General features: G+C 43.7%; 1 protein-coding gene across 1 annotated transcript in view; it reads left to right on the forward strand.

Moving 5' to 3' along the window:
• Positions 1-19,448, forward strand: part of cacna1ba (calcium channel, voltage-dependent, N type, alpha 1B subunit, a) — a 542,697-nt gene that overhangs the window by 223,488 nt on the left and 299,761 nt on the right. The window contains exon 7 of the mRNA XM_078425960.1: positions 14,125-14,312. Coding sequence (XP_078282086.1) covers positions 14,125-14,312 — 188 coding nt within the window. The remainder of the gene's footprint in view (positions 1-14,124; positions 14,313-19,448) is intronic.

The following is a 19,448-nucleotide window of genomic DNA, read 5'->3' on the forward strand; positions in this document are numbered from 1 at the left end:
GCATGGCGAGTTTATTCCTCAGTTACAACCTCGTCCTTACCTTGAACGAAAAAGAAACTGCAGATGCAGTAAATTTAAAATAACGACAGAACTAACTAGTAACATTCAACTGGTCAGGAATCATCTGCGGAGAGAGAAACAATGTTAAGGTTTCAGACTGAAGATGAAACTTACATTACAAATTTTATATGGGATTATAAATCCCATAGAATACAAATAGCACACCTTTATAAACGAAAAGAGTTGGGGGGTCTAGCGCTCCCTAACTTTATGTATTATAATTGGGCAGTAAATATTAAAAATATGATTCACCTGCTGGACAATTCTGCCCATCAGGCGGCTTGGATCTTAATGGAAAAAGGGGACTGCTCCCCGAGTAATATAGGAGCGACTATCCTCTCACCAATAAATCTGAATAATAAAAACTATAATAAAAATCCAATTATACATAGCACAATTAGAACATGGAAACAAATAAAACAGAATCTAAAATTAAGAAACTTATCTCTTTTAATACCAATAGTCAATAATCCATCGTTTAAACCATCAATTATAGACAAATCATTTATACAATGGGAAAGAATGGGAATCAAATCGCTCGAAGATTTGTATGAATTGGGAAAATTACTATCATTTCAACAAATACAACTGAAATATAATTTGAAAAATAACCAATATTTTAAATATCTTCAAATTCGTGATTATCTGAAAAAATATACAAAAGATTATTATAATATGCCTTCCGACTTACTGGATGAAGCAATGAAGACAAAGGCGGAATCAGCTAATCTAATATCGTATTTATATAATATCATTTTAAACATAGCAATACCCACAACAGATGGAATTAGAAGAGACTGGGAACAAGATTTAGCTATAAAAATTTCAAAAGAGAGTTGGGATAATCATTCACTACAGGTGCATAAATGTTCGATCAACGTACGACATACGCTCATCCAATTCAAAACATTACATAGATTATATTATTCAAAAACTAAATTAAATAAAATCTTCCCGAATGTTTCACCAATTTGTGATAAATGTCTGTGTCAAGAAGCTACTATAGCGCATTCTTTTGTTTTTTGTACAAAAATCCAAAAATTCTGGTATGAAATATTTGATATTTTTTCAAAATTAATCAAAATAAAACTGGTACCAAAACCAGAATGGATCATTTTTGGAATATCGGAAGGTAACCCTGAATTAAACGTGTTTCAGAAGAATTTATTTAATTACGGGCTAATAATGGGAAAAAAGCTCATACTGAAATTCTGGAAAAATGCGCCCACACCAACAATAAAAATGTGGATATCAAATATGTTTGAAACACTACATTTGGAAGAGATGAGATTCCTCTTAGCAGGTAAAGCAGACCAATTCCAAAAGACGTGGTCTACGTTTTTGGACCTATTACAAGCATGAGGTGCAATAGTAATTTTACAAAGAAATAAATAAATAAATGGTATCAGGACCTGGTAACGGGAGGTAAAACAACAAAACAGACTTGGTTGGTAGTCCCCTTCCTGCGGAGTTTAATGTTATAATAGAGCGATTGTTTCTACCCCTTTTTTTTTTTTTTTTTTTTTTTTTTTTTTCTTTCTTTTCTAGGGTCTACTTTCTTACTTTACTTCCTTCTCTAACTTCTTTTCCAAGGGGCTTTCTTTTCCCAACACTCTCTTGCACTTCACGACTCTTGCGCACTTTCTTTCTTTACTTCTTTACTTCTATCTTTTTCTTAAAGCTCAAAAAAATGAAGCGGTATAAAAAATGTATTAAGATATATCTGTTGTATTATTGTAATTTACCGTACTTTTAATAAAAATATTAAAAAAAAAAAAAAGAAGATGAAACTTGGTTCTGATGAAGCATTTTCAAGGTGAACATTAAAAGGCCTGTCCCACTTAGGTGATTTTTTAGGCGGCTGCCGGCGACTGCCATAGTCGCAGCAGGTCGCGGAAAAACCGGCGACTGGACCCCCCCCCCCCCCCACGACAATGACTACGACAAGCTACAACAACCTATCGCCTAGTCGACGTCAAGCTACGGCAAGCTACCGACAACCGGCGACCCAATCGTCGCGAGTAGGACGTCCACCTACGACCGCACCTACGACAACCTACGACCACACAGGCGACAACCGAAGTCAACCTACGACCACCCGCGACAAGCTACGACCCTGTTGGCGACAACGGAAGACAATTGAAGACAATTCACGTCATTTTCACCTCCGGTTTTGATGCTGGTACCTGTCATCGGTTGACATAGTTTGACATAGGTATTCGCCAATGGAATTCACCGAAGTCAGCACCGGCGACAACCTACGACAACACCTACATCAGGAGACGTCAAGCTACGCTCATTGGCATCAAACCCACTGCCGCCAAAAACATTTTCAGCATTCTGAAAATTCAGCGGCGACCAGAAAGACGCTGCGACTCTTTGGAGACGACTCACGACCGTACAGGCGACACCCCGATGACTCTTTGGAGACGACTCACGACCGTACAGGCGACACCCCGGCGACTCTTTGGAGACGACTCACGACCATACAGGCAACACCCCGATGACTCTTTGGAGACGACTCACGACCATACAGGCAACACCCCGGCGACTCTTTGGAGACGACTCACGACCGTACAGGCGACACCCCGGCGACCGTGTGGCTCCAGCCTAGTCGCCTGGTAGTCGCCTAAAAAATCGCCGAAGTGGGACAGGGCTTTAACTCTGTTTCTCTTGTCACAGATGCTCTCCTTGCCTTAGTTAATTGATTATTTCTAATTGAAAGACACAGCTTGGAAACAGGTCATTTGGCCCAGTGAATCTATGCTGACCATTGATCACCCGTTCACACTGGACACAAGATGCAAGTCAAGTCAAGTCAAATTTATTTGTCACATACACATACACGATGTGCAGTGAAATGAAAATGGCAATGCCTGCGGATTGTGCACAAAAAAGAATTACAGTTACAGCATATAAATAAAGTTAATAAGTTACTATAGTGTAGACAAAAATTTAGTCTCTGGGGTTATAAAAGTTGACAGTCCTGATGGCCTGTGGGAAGAAACTCCGTCTCATCCTCTCCGTTTTCACTGCGTGACAGCGGAGACGTTTGCCTGATCGTAGCATCTGGAACAGTCCGTTACTGGAGTAACTCAGCGGGTCAGGCAGCATCTCTGGAGAGAAGGAATGGGTGACGTTTCAGGCCGAGAACCCTTCTTCAGACTGATGTCAGGGGAGAGGGAGATACATAGATAAGGAAGTGTAAGGTGTGAAAATAGGACAAAGGGAATGGAGATCAAGGAAAATGTAGAAGAGATCATTTTCCTTGATCTCCATTCCCTTTGTCCCGTTTTCTCATGCAACCACTGCCACTGTTCTCGAGTATTGGAATAGAAGTGGGTGGACATGACAACTGTGTGAATTCGGGATGGGTATATTCAAAACGAAACCATGCAAAGAATATTCCAGTAATGGATGTATAGAACAAGCTGCCAGAGGAGGTAGTTGAGGCTGAGACTATCTCATAATTTAAGAAGCAGTTAGACAGGTACACGGATAGGACAGGTTTGGAGGGATATGGACCAAATGCTGACAGGTGGGACTGGTGTAGCTGGGACATTGTTGGCTGGTGTGGGCAAGTTGGGCCGATAGGCCTGTTTCCACACTCTATCACTATGACTCTATCTTGTGGTGGATATTTCACCCGCAGCCCAATTCTTTCACCTCACATGAATAATCTTGAATTTTCACCCTCTGTCTCTCTCCAAAACGCTGCCAGTCCTGCTGAGAATTTATTTTCATTTCAGATTTTACAGCTTTGTTTTGAGTTTCAATATCTTATTTTCTGTGGTTTATCTGCTGAAGCGCAATAGGGTCATAGAGTCATACAGCGTGGTAACGGGCCCTTCAGCCCAACTTGCCCACACCGACCAACATGTCCCATCTACACTAGTCCCCACCTCCCTGCATTTAGGCCATATCCCTCTAAACCTATCCCATCCATGTACCTGTCTAAATGCAAGGAATGGAGGAAGATGGATCATGTGCAAACGCTCATGTTTGGCAGTGAGATAGAGGTTTCCTCAACTGGTTTCATGCCTGGTAACTGAGTTCAGGCATGGAGACTAAATGTCATCCTCCGGCAGTACTGACATCATGTCTCAGTATCTCGCCCCAAGATATTTGGGGAGAGCAATTTAAAGCAACAAGTGCACACAATTTAATTATAGCAGAACATGCATTGCACAAAACTTCAGGAGTGGATTATTACGATATGTCCCAAAACAGAATAATTAAATTCTTGGTGTAGGAATGAACTGCAGATGCTGGTTTAAATCGAAGATAGACCTACAAAATGCTAGAGTAATTCAGGCAGCATCTCTGGAGAGAAGGAATGGGGGATATTTCGGGTCGAGACCCTCCTTCAGACTGCTGTCAGGGGAATGCGAGTAAATTCTTACTTGCAGCAAAACAACAGATGTGTAAATGTATTACTCTGACAAATAAATAAAGTAAGAATTTCATTGTTATGTTCTGGGTCATGAGACAATAAAACACTCTTGACTCTTGAAAACTTCAGGTCTTCCTGTGGCGTTGACTGCAGAGTGGGGCATATTTTTGCAGTTTATACAATGAGACGTTTGGAAAGCTTGCACTGAAACGTGGGGATCAGTTGGTCACGTGGCCACAGTCGTAAAGTGCGTATCAGCCAATATTACCGGTCTTAGACGTCATAGAACCCTGAGTCTTGAGTTCTTGCAGCTACTCCAACAATTAAAAAAAAACTGTTTTTGTCCATTAACAAACAAATTGTGACTGGTAACTGGATTCAGGCATGGATAATTTGTTCAATTAACAGAGTTTGAGAGTTGAGACTGATCAGCAATTCTACTGTTGTGCTGGGATTTTGGAGTTGAGGCAAGGTGTACCCTGTTCTCTTTGAACAGCTGCTCTGTGCTCACGTACTGCTTGGTGGGAGTGTTCACCAAGCACTTAAATTGCTGATTTAGTCATTCCAAAGTCCCAGCCGAACAATCTGAAGCCACAAGTTCAAATATTGCCACAGCCAATCAGTAATTAAAATTCAATTAAGAGACATTTGGACAGCTACAAGGATAGGAAAGATTGAGAGGGATATGGGTGGACAGGTGGGACTAGGGGCTAGTGGAATCAAGAGATATGGGGAGAAGGCAGGCACGGGTTATTGATTGTGGACGGTCAGCCATGATCACAATGAATGGCGGTGCTGGCTCGAAGGGCCGAATGGCCTCCTCCTGCACCTATTTTCTATGTTTCTATGTTTCTAAGTGTAGATGGGGCATGTTGGCAGGTATGGGTAAGTTGAGCCAAAGGGCCTGCTTCCATGTTGTATGTTTCTATGACTAATTTTATAGTCTGGAATTTTATGTAAAGTTAGGGTCAGTAATGTTGACGCAGTGGATCTGCTGAATGTGGAGGAGATCTCCGCAGTTCAATAGACAATAGGTGCAGGAGGAGGCCATTCGGCCCTTCGAGCCAGCACCGCCATTCATTCACCTCCCTCAGCTGTCAACACCTGGGTTGGAGTTCTGGGGTCTCCAGAAGTAGAGGAATGTGGTTGACGTCTAACTGCTCCCTTGGGAGTGACCAACAGTTGTAACAGTTTTTGTTACACAGAGAGTGGTGGGTACCTGAATTACACAGCCGTGGGTGGTGGTGGAAGCAGATACAATGGTGGTGTTTAAGAGGCTTGTAGACAGACACAATATGCAGGGAATGGAGGAAGATGGACCTGTACTAATACTACAGAGGATTAGTATAACTTGGCATCATGTTCAGCCGGGTCATTGTGAGCTGTACTGCTCTCTGCAACTAGAGAGAGAAGACTGGTGAGCATACCCCCTGCGAAAACAGTAAAAACAAACCGTGTGTTCAATAATTTAGGGCTGTTCTGTTCATCTAAACGTGGCATTGATTTTTTTGTGACATAAACAATACAGGATGTCAAATGGTAACAAGAATGCCAAACAGGAAATTGAGTGCAGCAGGAGTAGATCCATGTGCTTTGCACATTAGAATTGATTAAATTAATCAAAATGTGAGATGATCAAGCCTGAGTTATACATTTCAATTCCTAGTTCTTTTTTCTTTCTCCCTCAAAGGCAGGTCCAAGTCACGGTGCATTCTCTCAGCACTTTTATGACAGTTATTCCTTTGTAATTGATGCCTAACGTTTGTAAATGTTTTTCTCGGATCACTTGGTTGAGCTATGGGTGGCATGGTGGGTGGGTGGCGTTAGAGCTTGCCCATCTCCTGCTGCTCCACACGCAAGTGACTGTTTTGGATCCTGAGGGGCATTCTTCTCCCTCTTTTCTCCCAGTTCCATTAATCTCCCAGTTGCTCCCTTTCCCTTAATGTACATAAAATCTCTTTGGATTTTCCTTAACATTATCTGCCAGAGCTATGTCCTCCCTCCTTTTCATCCTCCTTATTTCCTTCTCAAGTATTTTCCTCAGTTCCCGAAACTCCTCCAGGGAAACACATGACCCCACCTGCACATGCCTGTCGCATGCCTCCTTTTTCCTGACCAGAGCCTCAATTTCTCTCATCATCCAAGCTTCCCACCTGCCTTGCCCTTTTACTCTATCTTAGACTTGGGCTGGCTGTTAATAGCCAACGGTTGTTTCAGATCAACAAGGGACATAGTGGTTTCCTGAAATCATGAAACCCCATCATATGGACACACTCTCTATACATCCCTTTAACCTTAGGCACAGAACAAACAGGTTACAGCTGAAGGGTCATAAACTCTGACCAGAACAATGAATTAAGGTCGATAGACACAAAATGCTGGAGTAACTCGGTAGGACAGGCAGCATCTCTGGCGAGAAGGAATGGGTGACGTTTTGGGTTGAGACCCTTCTTCAGACTATTTCGGGAAAAGGGAGACGAGAGATACAGACGACGATGTAGAGAGATAAAGAACAATGAATGAAAGATATGCAAAAAAGTGACGATGATAAAGGAAACAGGCGTTGTGAGCTGTTTGTTGGGTGAAGACAAGAAGCGAGTGTGACTAGGGTGGGGGAGGGATAGAGAGAGAAGGAATGCCAGGGTTACTTAAAGTTAGAGAAATCAATATTCATACCACTGGGCTGCAAGCTGCCCAAGCGAAAATAAAATGCTCTTCCTCCAATTTGCGTTTAGTCTCACTCTGACAATGGAGGAGGCCTAGGACAGAAAGGTCTGTGTTGGAATGGGAAGGAGAATTAAAGTTTTTAGCAACCAAGAGATCGGGTAGGTTCAGGCGGATTGAACGAAGATGTTTAGCGAATTGATCGCCCAGTCTACGTTTGGTCTCACCGATGTACAATAGTCATAGACACAAAACGCTGGAGTAACTCAGCGGGACAGGCAGCATCTCTGGAGAGAAAGAATGGGCGACCTCTTGGGTCGAGACTCTTCTTTAGTTTGAAGAAGGGTCTCGACCTGAAACGGCACCCATTCCTTCTCTCCAGAGATGCTGCGTTACTCAAAAATGTTGGGTCTAATTTTGGTGTAAACCACCATCTGCAGTTCCTTCCTGCACATAATGAATGAAGGAATTCAGGCCTGAAGTGAATGAAGGAGCCTTATTTCAATATTAAAAGTGATGTTCTTGGCAATTTAGTAAAAGGCTGTCATTAATTTTTAGTGGTTGCTAAATTTCCCATGCAAATCAAACGTGGGAGTCTGCTCCTGAAAAATATTTCTCAGTGATGCATTTGTTTTGTCCCATAAATTGAGATACATCAGAGTGGTGAGAGTTAATTGGACTGAGTTACTGAGAAGCCAACAAAAGTATAGAAAGCAGTGAAATACAGATGTCTCCTTTTCGTCAGGTATGGAGATTAAAAATGCAACGGTCGTGCTTGAGATTAAGCGTGATTTCTAGCCGGTTAGAAGTACAATGTGAGGCACCCTCAGATAAATCAGACAAGATGCAATTAGATTCCACCGAGCTGTCGCCATGAATCTTCACCTGTCCCGTGAAACATCCCTTTTAATTTAAATTGTAGCAGAGGTTATGTCACCGGAGCACCAGTGCTGAGCGTTCATTTGCCTTTGACTGAACGGTGGTGAACGGTCTGATGGACCTTTATTCAGTTTTAAATAGGTGAGGATGAGGCGGGCGGCTGAAGGTTGAGATCTCAACACTGCCATCTCCAGCCTTCCCTTCACTGAAGGACATGAGGCACAAAATCAAGGCCACTGATGTTTGGATGATTTCTTGTTGAGCTTTCGTTGAGCCTGTCAATTCAATGATTCAATGGTACTTAATATTGTCACCTGTACCTAGGTGGAATGAAATTCTTTGTTTTTGCACACAGTTTTGTAAAATCATACAGCAGACTTAGAAACATAGAAACTAGGTGCAGGAGTAGGCCATTCGGCCCTTCGATCCTGCACCGCCATTCAACAGTTCAACAGTTCAACAGAGCTTTATTTGTCATTCGGTACCAAGGTACCGAACGAAACTACATAGCAGTCACACAAAAAAGAACACAAGACACATGACCCCAACACAAACGTCCATCACAGTGACTCCAAACACCCCCTCACTGTGATGGAGGCAACAAAACTTCCACTCTCTTCCCCACGCCCACGGACAGACAGCTCGTCCCCGACCGACCCGCACAGTCCCCGCAAGAGGGTGGAAGTCCCCGCGGCCGAGTCGCACTGGGCGCTGAAACGTCTCGCGGCCGAGCCGGGCGATGGAAGGCCCCGCGACCGAGCCTTGCGCAGCTAAGTCCCACGGCCGAGCAGCACCGGGCGATGTTAAGTCCAGCGGCCGAGCCGCACCAGCGATGAAAAGTCCCGCGGCCGAGCCGCACCAGCGATGTAAAGCCCCGCGGCCGAGCCGCACCGGGCGATGTTAAGTCCCGCGGCCGAGCCGCACCAGCGATGAAAAGTCCCGCGGCTGAGCTGCACCGGGCGATGTTAAGCCCCGCGGCCGAGCCGCACCGGGCGATGTTAAGCCCCGTGGCCGAGCCGCACCGGGCGATGTAAAGTCCCGCGGCCGAGCCGCACCGGGCACTATTAAGTCCAGCGGCCGAGCCGCACCGGGCGATGTTAGGCCCCGCGGCCGAGCCGCACCCCGCGCCGTGAGGAAGAGACCTAAAAGAGAAAGGTTTCCCCCACCCCCCCGCCACCCCCCCACCCACACCACCCACACCACCACCCCCCACACATACACAACCAAAAAAAACAAAAAACAATCCCAACACCGACACACAACAAAAAAAAAGGAAAAAAGACGAACAGACTGCTAGCGAGCCGCAGCCGTTAGGCGCCGCCACTTCCGATTCAATATGATCATGGCTTCTCATCCAACTCAGTATCCTGCACCTGCCTTCTCTCCATACCCCCTGATCCCTTTAGCCACAAGGGCCACATCTAGCTCCCTCTTAAATATAGCCAATGAACTGGCCTCAACTACCTTCTGTGGCAGAGAATTCCACAGATTCACCACTTTCTGTGTGAAAAAAACCTTTCTCATCTCGGTCCTAAAAGACTTCCCCCTTATCCTTAAACTGTGACCCCTTGTTCTGGACTTCCCCAACATCGGGAACAATCTTCCTGCATCTAGCCTGTCCAACCCCTTAAGAATTTTGTAAGTTTCTATAAGATCCCCCCTCAATCTTCTAAATTCCAGCGAGTACAAGCCGAGTCTATCCAGTCTTTCTTCATATGAAAGTCCTGCCATCCCAGGAATCAATCTGGTGAACCTTCTCTGTACTCCCTTTATGGCAAGAATGTCTTTCCTCAGATTAGGAGACCAAAACTGTACGCAATACTCCAGGTGTGGTCTCACCAATGCCCTGTACAACTGCAGCAGAACCTCCCTGCTCCTATACTCAAATCCCCTCGCTATGAATGCCAACATACCATTCGCTTTCTTCACTGCCTGCTGCACCTGCATGCCTACTTTCAATGACTGGTGTACCACGACACCCAGGTCTCGTTGCATCTCCCCTTCTCCGAATCGGCCACCATTCAGATAATATTCTGCTTTCCTGTTCTTGCCACCAAAGTGGATAACCTCACATTTATCCATATTATACTGCATCTGCCATGCCTTTGCCCACTCACCTAACCTATCCAAGTCAGGTTGCAGCCTCCTAGCATCCTCTTCATAGCTAACACTGCCCCCCAGCTTCGTGTCATCCGCAAACTTGGAGATGTTGCATTCAATTCCCTCGTCCAAATCATTAATATATATTGTAAATAGCTGGGGTCCCAGCACTGAGCCTTGCGGTACCCCACTAGTCACTGCCTGCCATTCTGAAAAGGACCCGTTTATTCCTACTCTTTGCTTCCTGTCTGCCAGCCAGTTCTCTATCCACATCAATACTGAACCCACAATACCGTGTGCTTTAAGTTTGCATACTAATCTCTTATGTGGGACCTTGTCGAAAGCCTTCTGGAAGTCCAGATATAACACATCCACTGGTTCTCCCTTATCCACTCTACTAGTTACATCCTCGAAAAATTCTATAAGATTCGTCAGACATGATTTACCTTTCATAAATCCATGCTGACTTTGTCCAATGATTTCACCACTTTCCAAATGTGCTGCTATCCCATCTTTAATAACTGACTCTAGCATTTTCCCCACTACCGACGTTAGACTAACTGGTCTGTAATTCCCCGTTTTCTCTCTCCCTCCCTTTTTGAAAAGTGGGGTTACATTAGCTACCCTCCAATCCTCAGGAACTACTCCAGAATCCAAAGAGTTTTGAAAAATTATCACTAATGCATCCACTATTTCTGGGGCTACCTCCTTAAGCACTCTGGGATGCAGCCTATCTGGTCCTGGGGATTTATCGGCCTTTAATCCATTCAATTTACCTAACACCACTTCCCGACTAACCTGGATTTCACTCAGTTCCTCCATCTTATTTGACCCCCGGTCCCCTGCTATTTCCGGCGGATTATTTATGTCTTCCTTAGTGAAGACAGAACCAAAGTAGTTATTCAATTGGTCTGCCATGTCCTTGTTCCCCATTATCAATTCACCTGTTTCTGACTGCAAGAGACCTACATTTGTTTTAACTAATCTTTTTCTCTTCACATATCTATAAAAGCTTTTGCAGTCAGTTTTTATGTTCCCTGCCAGTTTTCTTTCGTAATCTATTTTCCCTTTCCTAATTAAGCCTTTTGTCCTCCTCTGCTGGACTCTGAATTTCTCCCAATCCTCTGGTAGGCTGCTTTTTCTTGCTGATTTGTACGCTTCATCTTTTGTTTTGATACTATCCCTAATCTCCCTTGTTAGCCACGGATGCACTACCTTCCCTGATTTATTCTTTTGCCAAACTGGGATGAACAATTGTTGTAGTTCATCCATGCGGTCTTTAAATGCCTTCCATTACATATCCACCGTCAACCCTTTAAGAATCAATTGCCAGTCTATCTTGGCCAATTCACGTCTCATGCCCTCAAAGTTACCTTTCTTTAAGTTCAGAACCGTTGTTTCTGAATTAACTAAGTCACTCTCCATCCTAATGAAGAACTCAACCATATTATGGTCACTCTTGCCCAAGGGGCCATGCACATCAAGACTGCTAACTAACCCTTCCTCATTACTCAATACCCAGTCTAGAATAGCCTGCTCTCTCGTTGGTTCCTCTACATGTTGGTTTAGACTTCACCTCGGCAGTACACAAAGAGTTGCCATGTTTCTGGTGCCGACAATGTTTCAAAAGTTTCAAAAGAGTGAAGGGTCCTTTATCCTCACCCAAGTGTCCAACTGGGTTTCTGATCTCAAGGGATGTCACACCTCAATGAAACATACAGGCTGGATAGGTTTTCACTGTGAGCTCCATGCGTTGGCATTGTAAACACGTTAACAAATAATACATTGTCCCCAAAGGAAATCTTCCTCCAGATGAGACCAAGAGGTTCCGAGTAGCATGGTTATGCGGGAGACTCTTTGGGGCCAGTGGTTGGCTTAATGTCAACTTGGCACCAAAATGACAGACACGGAGGTTTAATCTTTTCGAGGACGACACTGGTGTCAAAGATGTATGTTTATCTCCCTGTCTATTGCACCCCAGGTCTGTGAATCAACTGGGGCAGAATGTTGGATCTGGTAGTCCTGCTTGTGAGATTCAAATAAGGTTGTCTGTAGAAAGATGACAAAATATATCTTTACCACAGGGACTAAGAGATGCAATATGAGGGAACCATTTGGCCTTTTACTAATGGATATTACTGTGCATCATGTTTATATTTTAGTGATGCATCTGTTCACCATCAGATGATAATTGTTTTTGCAAATTAAACATATTGAGCAAAGTAATTATGTAGGATTGAGTCTATTACTGTACCCAAGCCGATTGCTTCATAGAGTAATTCCAATAAGGGCCAAGTTTAAAATACCTGAAAATATATCATGAAGATAGACATAAAATGCTGGAATAACTCAGAGGGACAGGCGGACATTCTTCAGTCTGAAGAAGAGTCTCCACCCAAATCGTCACCTGTTCCTTTTCCCCAGAGATGTTGCCTGTCCCGCCGAGTTACTCCAGCATTTTGTGTCTATCTCCGGTTTAAACCAGCATCTGCAGTTCCTTCCTGAAAATATATCAGTATGGGTTAAATACACTAACGTTCAGATGCACTGGTCAGACTGCATAATGCAGAAAACAAATGTGGTAATGGAAGCTTGGTTAATGCTGAAGGAATTCCTGTCACTTAACACAAGCAAAATCACCATTATTCAGGTCAAAATCATTTGAGATTGGATCCAGTGTCAGCAACAGGAACATTGTGGTTATGTTGAAGATAGACACTGGCACGACAAAGCTGAGTGTCATGCATGTTGTAATATGTGTACAAATGAAAGTTGAGAATATCAGCTGGAAATTTGTGTAAACGTGTGCAAAGTGGTTTTATACATGACCCGTGTACAAAATACACAGCAGCTCAGTTTCTGGGCAATTGTGTTTCAACTCTCTGACCAGAGAACAGTTGCATTCCCCCTGCACTCACATTGTCCTGCGTGAAATCGTATTCTGACCAACTTTTACCCACTAATTCATTGATGTTTCACCCAGTTCCCAAGATTTTATAAAGAAATGGATCCAAAAAAGAAAATCTGAGTTTGGATGCATTGCCCGGGTTTTAAGACACAGAAGTTCTCGTTGATGATGCATCCATCGTGTTTGTTGATGTAGAAATGCTTTGCAAATACACTCACAACTCTCTATCGCCAGCAAAAAAATGTACACTGGCCGTAAAAATATACATTGAAAGAAAGCTCTTATCCTCATCTTCAGCTCCCTGGTACAAACTAGCTTTTGATGTTGGCTGCATTTGGACCTTTTTTTTCAGTTTTTCTCCATGGATAATAAATTTTGCTGGACCATTTCACTTTAAGATTGTTAACCCTATTGCTATGCATACATAGAAATAGCAGCCTTTTGAAAGCCTGTGATATTGAGTTAGTCTTCAACATGTCATACTGCACTCTTCTGGATAAGTGCCTGATGCTACCAGTTTCCCTCGGGCTGGGTTGCTTGGCTTGGCAGCTGCTCACGTCACTGCAGCCAAATGCAGTTTACGTTCCTTTGGTTTGGGAGGGAAGGACACTGCCAGGTGTGACATCGCTGCCTGGGCCTTCTATTTACACACCTCCTACTGGACTGGTGAAGGGCAATATTGGATAAAGATTCAATAGGTTAGCTGGATCCTGCCAACAACTATAGAGCAGTCCTGAACTTCCATCTACCTCATTGGAGGCCCTAGGACTATCTTTGATTGGACTTTATTGGACTTTATAAAATATTGTTATAAAATTTACTGGACTTTATTAAATATTGTTCATATTATTCCCCTTATCATGCATTCATGCACTGTAGGTAGCTCAATCGTAATCATGTATCGTCTTTCCACTGACTGGTACGCACATAACAAAAGCTTTTCACTGCACCTTGGTACACGTGACAATAAACTAAACTCAGACTCAAAGAAGCATCGACACCAAATTAAATAGAGTTAATTTGTCTAATGTGACTTTGAGGTGATTAGTATTTACATTTTTTACAGTGCTGCGAAATATTTAACAATGAACTGACATGTTGTACAATTGTTTCTGTCTAGATCTGCAAGTGGAAGAATTTCCATGTGGGTTAGCTTCCCCTTCACGCCTCTGTCTGAATGGAACCGTTTGTAGAGGCTACTGGAATGGACCCAACTATGGGATTACAAATTTCGACAACATCCTATTTGCTGTTCTCACAGTCTTCCAGTGTATCACCATGGAAGGGTGGACTGACATTCTTTACAACGTGAGTACAGCTCAATCACTGCACAGTTTTAGGAATGGCAGGTCGTTCTCGTGGTTGAGAGGGAAAAATAGATCAGCCACGATCGAATGATGGAGCAGACTCGTTGGGCTGAATGGCCTAATTCTGCTCCAAAATTTCATAATCTTATGATCCTAGCATTTGAGAAGTCTGTTCAAAAATCTGATAAAAGCCGGGAGGAAGCGGTTCGAATCTATGAATTTGACTTTTGCATTTTTGTTATCCATATGATCCAGAGTAGAGTGGGGAGCCAGTGAAATAGCATCTGCTGTTGACTTGTTGTGGAGACAGTTAAATTGAAGTGGATCTAGGTCAATTCCGAGGTCGCATTTGCACCATAGCCAACTTCTCAGCACACTTCATTCGATTGGATATAAGTGTTACCCGTCGGTGGTCACTGAGGCAGGTCACCTTAGGCACTGGTACAATACATGCCTTTATGAAGCAGGTGAGATCTTCAGACCACAGAAGCGAGAGATTGAAGTCAACTGCAGAGGTCTTCAGCACTCGGCCAAGTGCACTGTCTGGGACGGGCGCTTTGCATGGATTCACCCTCTTGAAGGATGCTCTGACATTGGCCTCGGACACAGGTCACAGGGTTGTGATGAGTTGTCGGAGCTCGTGTAGGTGTGTCATCGTTCTCCCTTTCAAAGCGTACATAAAAGCCATTGAGGTCCGTCAGTAAGAGATGCATCATTGCCACTTATTCTAACTGGTTTCACCATGATTGCATGCAAGCCTTGCTACAGCTCTGAGCATCCATCTGTGATCAGTCTGAAGAAGGGTCCCGACCCAAAACGACACCCATTCCTTTTCTCCAGAGATGCTGCTTGACCCATTGAGTTATTCCAGCAATTTGTGTCCATCTTCAGTGTAAACCAGCAACTGCAGTTCCTTCCGACACAGGTGATTCTGTTTGTGGTCTTGTGCTAGGAAGTGCAATGGTGTGGGACACAAGTCTTGCATCAGAGCAGGAATGAAAGAATTGTTGAGTGCCTGTGATGAAATCATGGGTGCGATATTTACCTTTATGGATGAGATGTTGGAAGTGTAGATCTACCTTTTACAAATGCCGGGACTATGTTAAAGATCCCATGTTGCGATCTGTAGCAAAGCAATGCTTTCTGAACCGTTGTGCTCAGAGAGGAAATCAGCCAATCCTCACCTGATGGATATTTATAGCTGAGTGATATTTTGTCCACCAAAATACAGTGACTGCAGTTACTGCACTTGGAGATGTAGAAACAAGGAACTGCAAATGCTGGTTTACACAAAAGGACACCAAGTGCTGGAGTAACTCGGTATCCCTGGAGAACATGGATAGGTGACGTTTTGGGTCGAGATCCTCTGTGCGGGACCCCCAGCACATTGTGGTTTGCTCAAGATTCCAGCATCTGCAATCTCTTATGTCTCTAACAAAGGAAGGTCTCTCAAATAATGCGTCCACAAATATCACAGGACAAGACTGATTAGGATTATCCCACGACTGGTAACTAAGTGAAAATCAACTGTTCTCAACTTCAGTAAGGCCATTAGTCAATATTTGAGTAGTTTAGATCTAGAGATACAGCGCGGAAACAGGCCCTTCGGCCCACCGAGTCCGCGCCACCCAGCGATCCCCGCACATTAACACTATCCTACTCAAACTAGGGACAATTTTTTTACATTTACCCAGTCAATGAACCTACATACCTGTACGTCTTTGGAGTGTGGGAGGAAACCGAAGATCTCGGGGGAAAACACACGCAGGTCACGGGGAGAACGTACAAACTCCGTACAGACGGCGCCCGTAGTCAGGATCGAACCTGAGTCTCCGGCGCTGCATTCCCTGTAAGGCAGCAACTCTACCGCTGCGCCACCGTGCCGCCCTAGTTCACATCATAACTTGATTGCCTGGTCCTTGCTAGGCTCAGAGATCCAGAATTGGGAGCTCTTATGTTATTTTTTTGTGACAGCGAGAGGTAAATGAACAAATCAACCTCTTCATAGTTGCTGTCCAGTTATTTTTCCTTGAGCGGGGCTATTTTGAACGGTTGAAGATCCAACAAGTTAACCACTGTTAATGCACTTCACCTCCCTTGCCAAATGCGGGCAGGTGGAACTAATGTAGATGGAGCATCTTGGTCAGCATGGGCAAGTTGGGCTGAAGGGCCTATTTCTATGCCATATGACCCAGCGCCTCCAAATGTGCCAAGGTGCTCCACAGATCCAAGGATTGTGTTTGAGCACGAATAGGGGGGGAAATCGGGGAAACAACCTCAAGGGCTGAACCAACCTATGGGCTGAAGAGGATGATGGACCAGTTGTGGGAACTATGTGGGTGTGTCTACAAGATTACTTCAAGAGTACCAAATTTGTTGCCTTCTGAGAAAATATTAAACTAAGTCTTCTTTTGTTCCCTCACTTGACTAAAAGAGCCCATTTCAAAGATAACACGGTAGTTAATCCTGATGTCCCTGTTGATGTTGAACCCAAATCAACATTCTCTTATGGAAAACGGTTCATTTGACCTTGTTTGCATTGTCGCTGTGTGCAATTGGATTTAAAATTGGGTTGACAGCAGGAAATGGCTTGAGTTAATGGGTTTTCTTGGGGAGATGGTAAGCCTCACAGGACTGTGTGCCAGAATGACTGATATTCATACTGTGCTCCAATGATTTGGATGTAGGACTAGAGAGAGCATGTCCAAATTTAAAGTAATTAATTTTACATAGCCGAACGGAATTGAAGGAGGATATTAATGATGTTACAGACAGAAAATTAAAAGCAATATATTCTCGTTTATGGTAAGAGTAGTTATAGTATTTGCACAGAACCACCAGCAAAATATTAAAAGTAACAAATCAAGTGAAGAAATTGATTTTAAAAAACTGAATGACACAGGTATGCAATCTAAAAATTGAGAAGTAATGGTGATAAGATCACAGTAAGATTGCAGATGAGAAACTGGGACAGTTCATTCAGTTAACCAGTAAATAAGGCAGAGTTGTTTTTAATTAGAACAAAATAATGAAGGAGTGCTTTAGAGGCACAGGATGATGTAGTGCTGACAGAGCCCAGTGTACAAATGTCAGCTCCTTCAGGATTCAGCATTCAGGATATCTTTATTTGTCATCCAAAAAACAAGTTTTTTGGACAAAATTTAGTCACCCACAGTCCAACAATAAAAGCAGTAAAATAAGCAAATTACACAACCCCAACCAACACAAAAAAAAGAAACATCCATCACAGTGAGTCTCTTCCAGTCCCCTCCTCACTGTGATCCAATTCATCCCAACCCATTGCTCTTTTCTCAAAGCCCTTGCTGTGTTTCACTTCAAACTGTATATATTGCAAACTGTTCACTGTATATTCAGTTTAATTTTGAATTGCTTCAGGCCATCAAGAAGCAAAGCATAAAGAAACATATCCCAGTGTTGTCCTTGTATAGGAACAATGGGCCATTATGGGCTCCACCCTTCCTTAGGTTCTCTATTGCCAACCCTGATTAGTTCTGGCCTTTTCTCACCTCCAGATTACCCCCCTCCCCCCACCTCTACTTTCAGTCTGAAGAACGGTTCCAACCTGAAACATCACCTATTCTTTTTCTCCAGAGGTGCTGCTGAGTTACTCCAGCATTTTGTGTCTATCTCCAATGCTGTCCTTGTTGATTTCCCACTTCACCTTGCGTCGAAGTCTTCTGGTTACCAGCTCCTCAGCCACAGCTGACCGCTTTCTCCTCTCTTCCACTTGTCAAAAACCATCAGTGGTTTGAACACCTTCGTCCATTCCTTCCTTGATGTTTTTTTTGCTCAGATTTACGTGGACCTGCAGTCTCAGAGACTAGTTTTCAGGCAGCTTTAGGTTCCGATGCCAGCTATGACACAGCTGATAGTTCTCACCTCTGACTCAGCAGCTTGTCGACTCGAGGCCCAATCCAGAGAACAACTCTGTGTGTTTTTGTTAGTCAACACAACAAGGATGCTGGCTCTCAGAGGGTTTCCATTGGTCCCTATTGCCCACATTTTTCTGGAGCCTATTCAGAAGCTTAAAATCGTCTGCTTTGAGCAAAGTTCCATGGAGCAGAGAAATCCATGTAACGTGCAGAGTGGACACTGGATGTAAAACTTTACAATAATCAACTGTAGGTTAACTGTCATTACCGCAGGTTTATTAAGGTCACAATTAATTATCCTGCACGCGCAGGATTACAGTGAACAGGGCACTGAGGGACAGCCATCTGCATTGATTATCAACATTGTAATAACCCTTGACATGAAATCATACATTATATATCCACATGAACCAAAGTGATCTTTAAGAGTTTATTGAAATATGTTTCTAATAGTTTAAAATCTATTAAGATAGTTTAAGATCCTATTAAGAAAGGATTTAATTGCTAAATGGATTGTAGCAAAAACAAGGAAAGATAGGAAACAAAGCCGGCAGCATCTCTGGAGAGCAGAGGCTAGAATATGTGTAAGAAAATAACTGCAGATCGAAACTGCAGATACAAATCGAAGGTATTTATTCAGCAGCTTGTCGACTCGAGGCCCAATCCAGAGAACAACTCTGTGTGTTTTTCTTTTAACCTCATATTTTCTTATGACAAAGCAGGAGGTTAGTCAACACAACAAGGATGCTGGCTCTCAGAGGGTTTCCATCGGTTTCCATCGGTCCCTATTGCCCACATTTTGCTGGAGCCTATTCCTTCTCCCATGCTCATCAACCCCCTAGCCACATGAGTCTACTGCCACCCACCAACACGAGGGTAAGATTACAGCTTGAGAGGTTTGTTCAAGGTTTAATAAAGCTGGGGAGAAGCTGTTCCTGTATCCGGTAATTTGCACATTGAAGCTTTAGTATATTCTGCTGGTCAGGGGACTGTAGAAGAGGGAATGACTGGGCTATGAGTGGCCCTTGATTATGTTGGCTGCTTTCCCGTGGCAGTGTGAGGTGTAGGTGGAATCGATGGTGGAGGGTGAGGGAGGCTTGTGGCAGTGTGAGGTGTAGGTGGAATCGATGGTGGAGGGTGAGGGAGGCTTGTATACGTGACGTTAGAAGTAAGAGGATTTGAGTTTAGGAGCAGGGAGGTTCTGCTGCAGTTGTACAGGGCCTTGGTGAGACTGCACCTGGAGT

Source organism: Rhinoraja longicauda, chromosome 31, assembly GCF_053455715.1.
Source record: "Rhinoraja longicauda isolate Sanriku21f chromosome 31, sRhiLon1.1, whole genome shotgun sequence".
Taxonomy (NCBI): domain Eukaryota; kingdom Metazoa; phylum Chordata; class Chondrichthyes; order Rajiformes; family Arhynchobatidae; genus Rhinoraja; species Rhinoraja longicauda.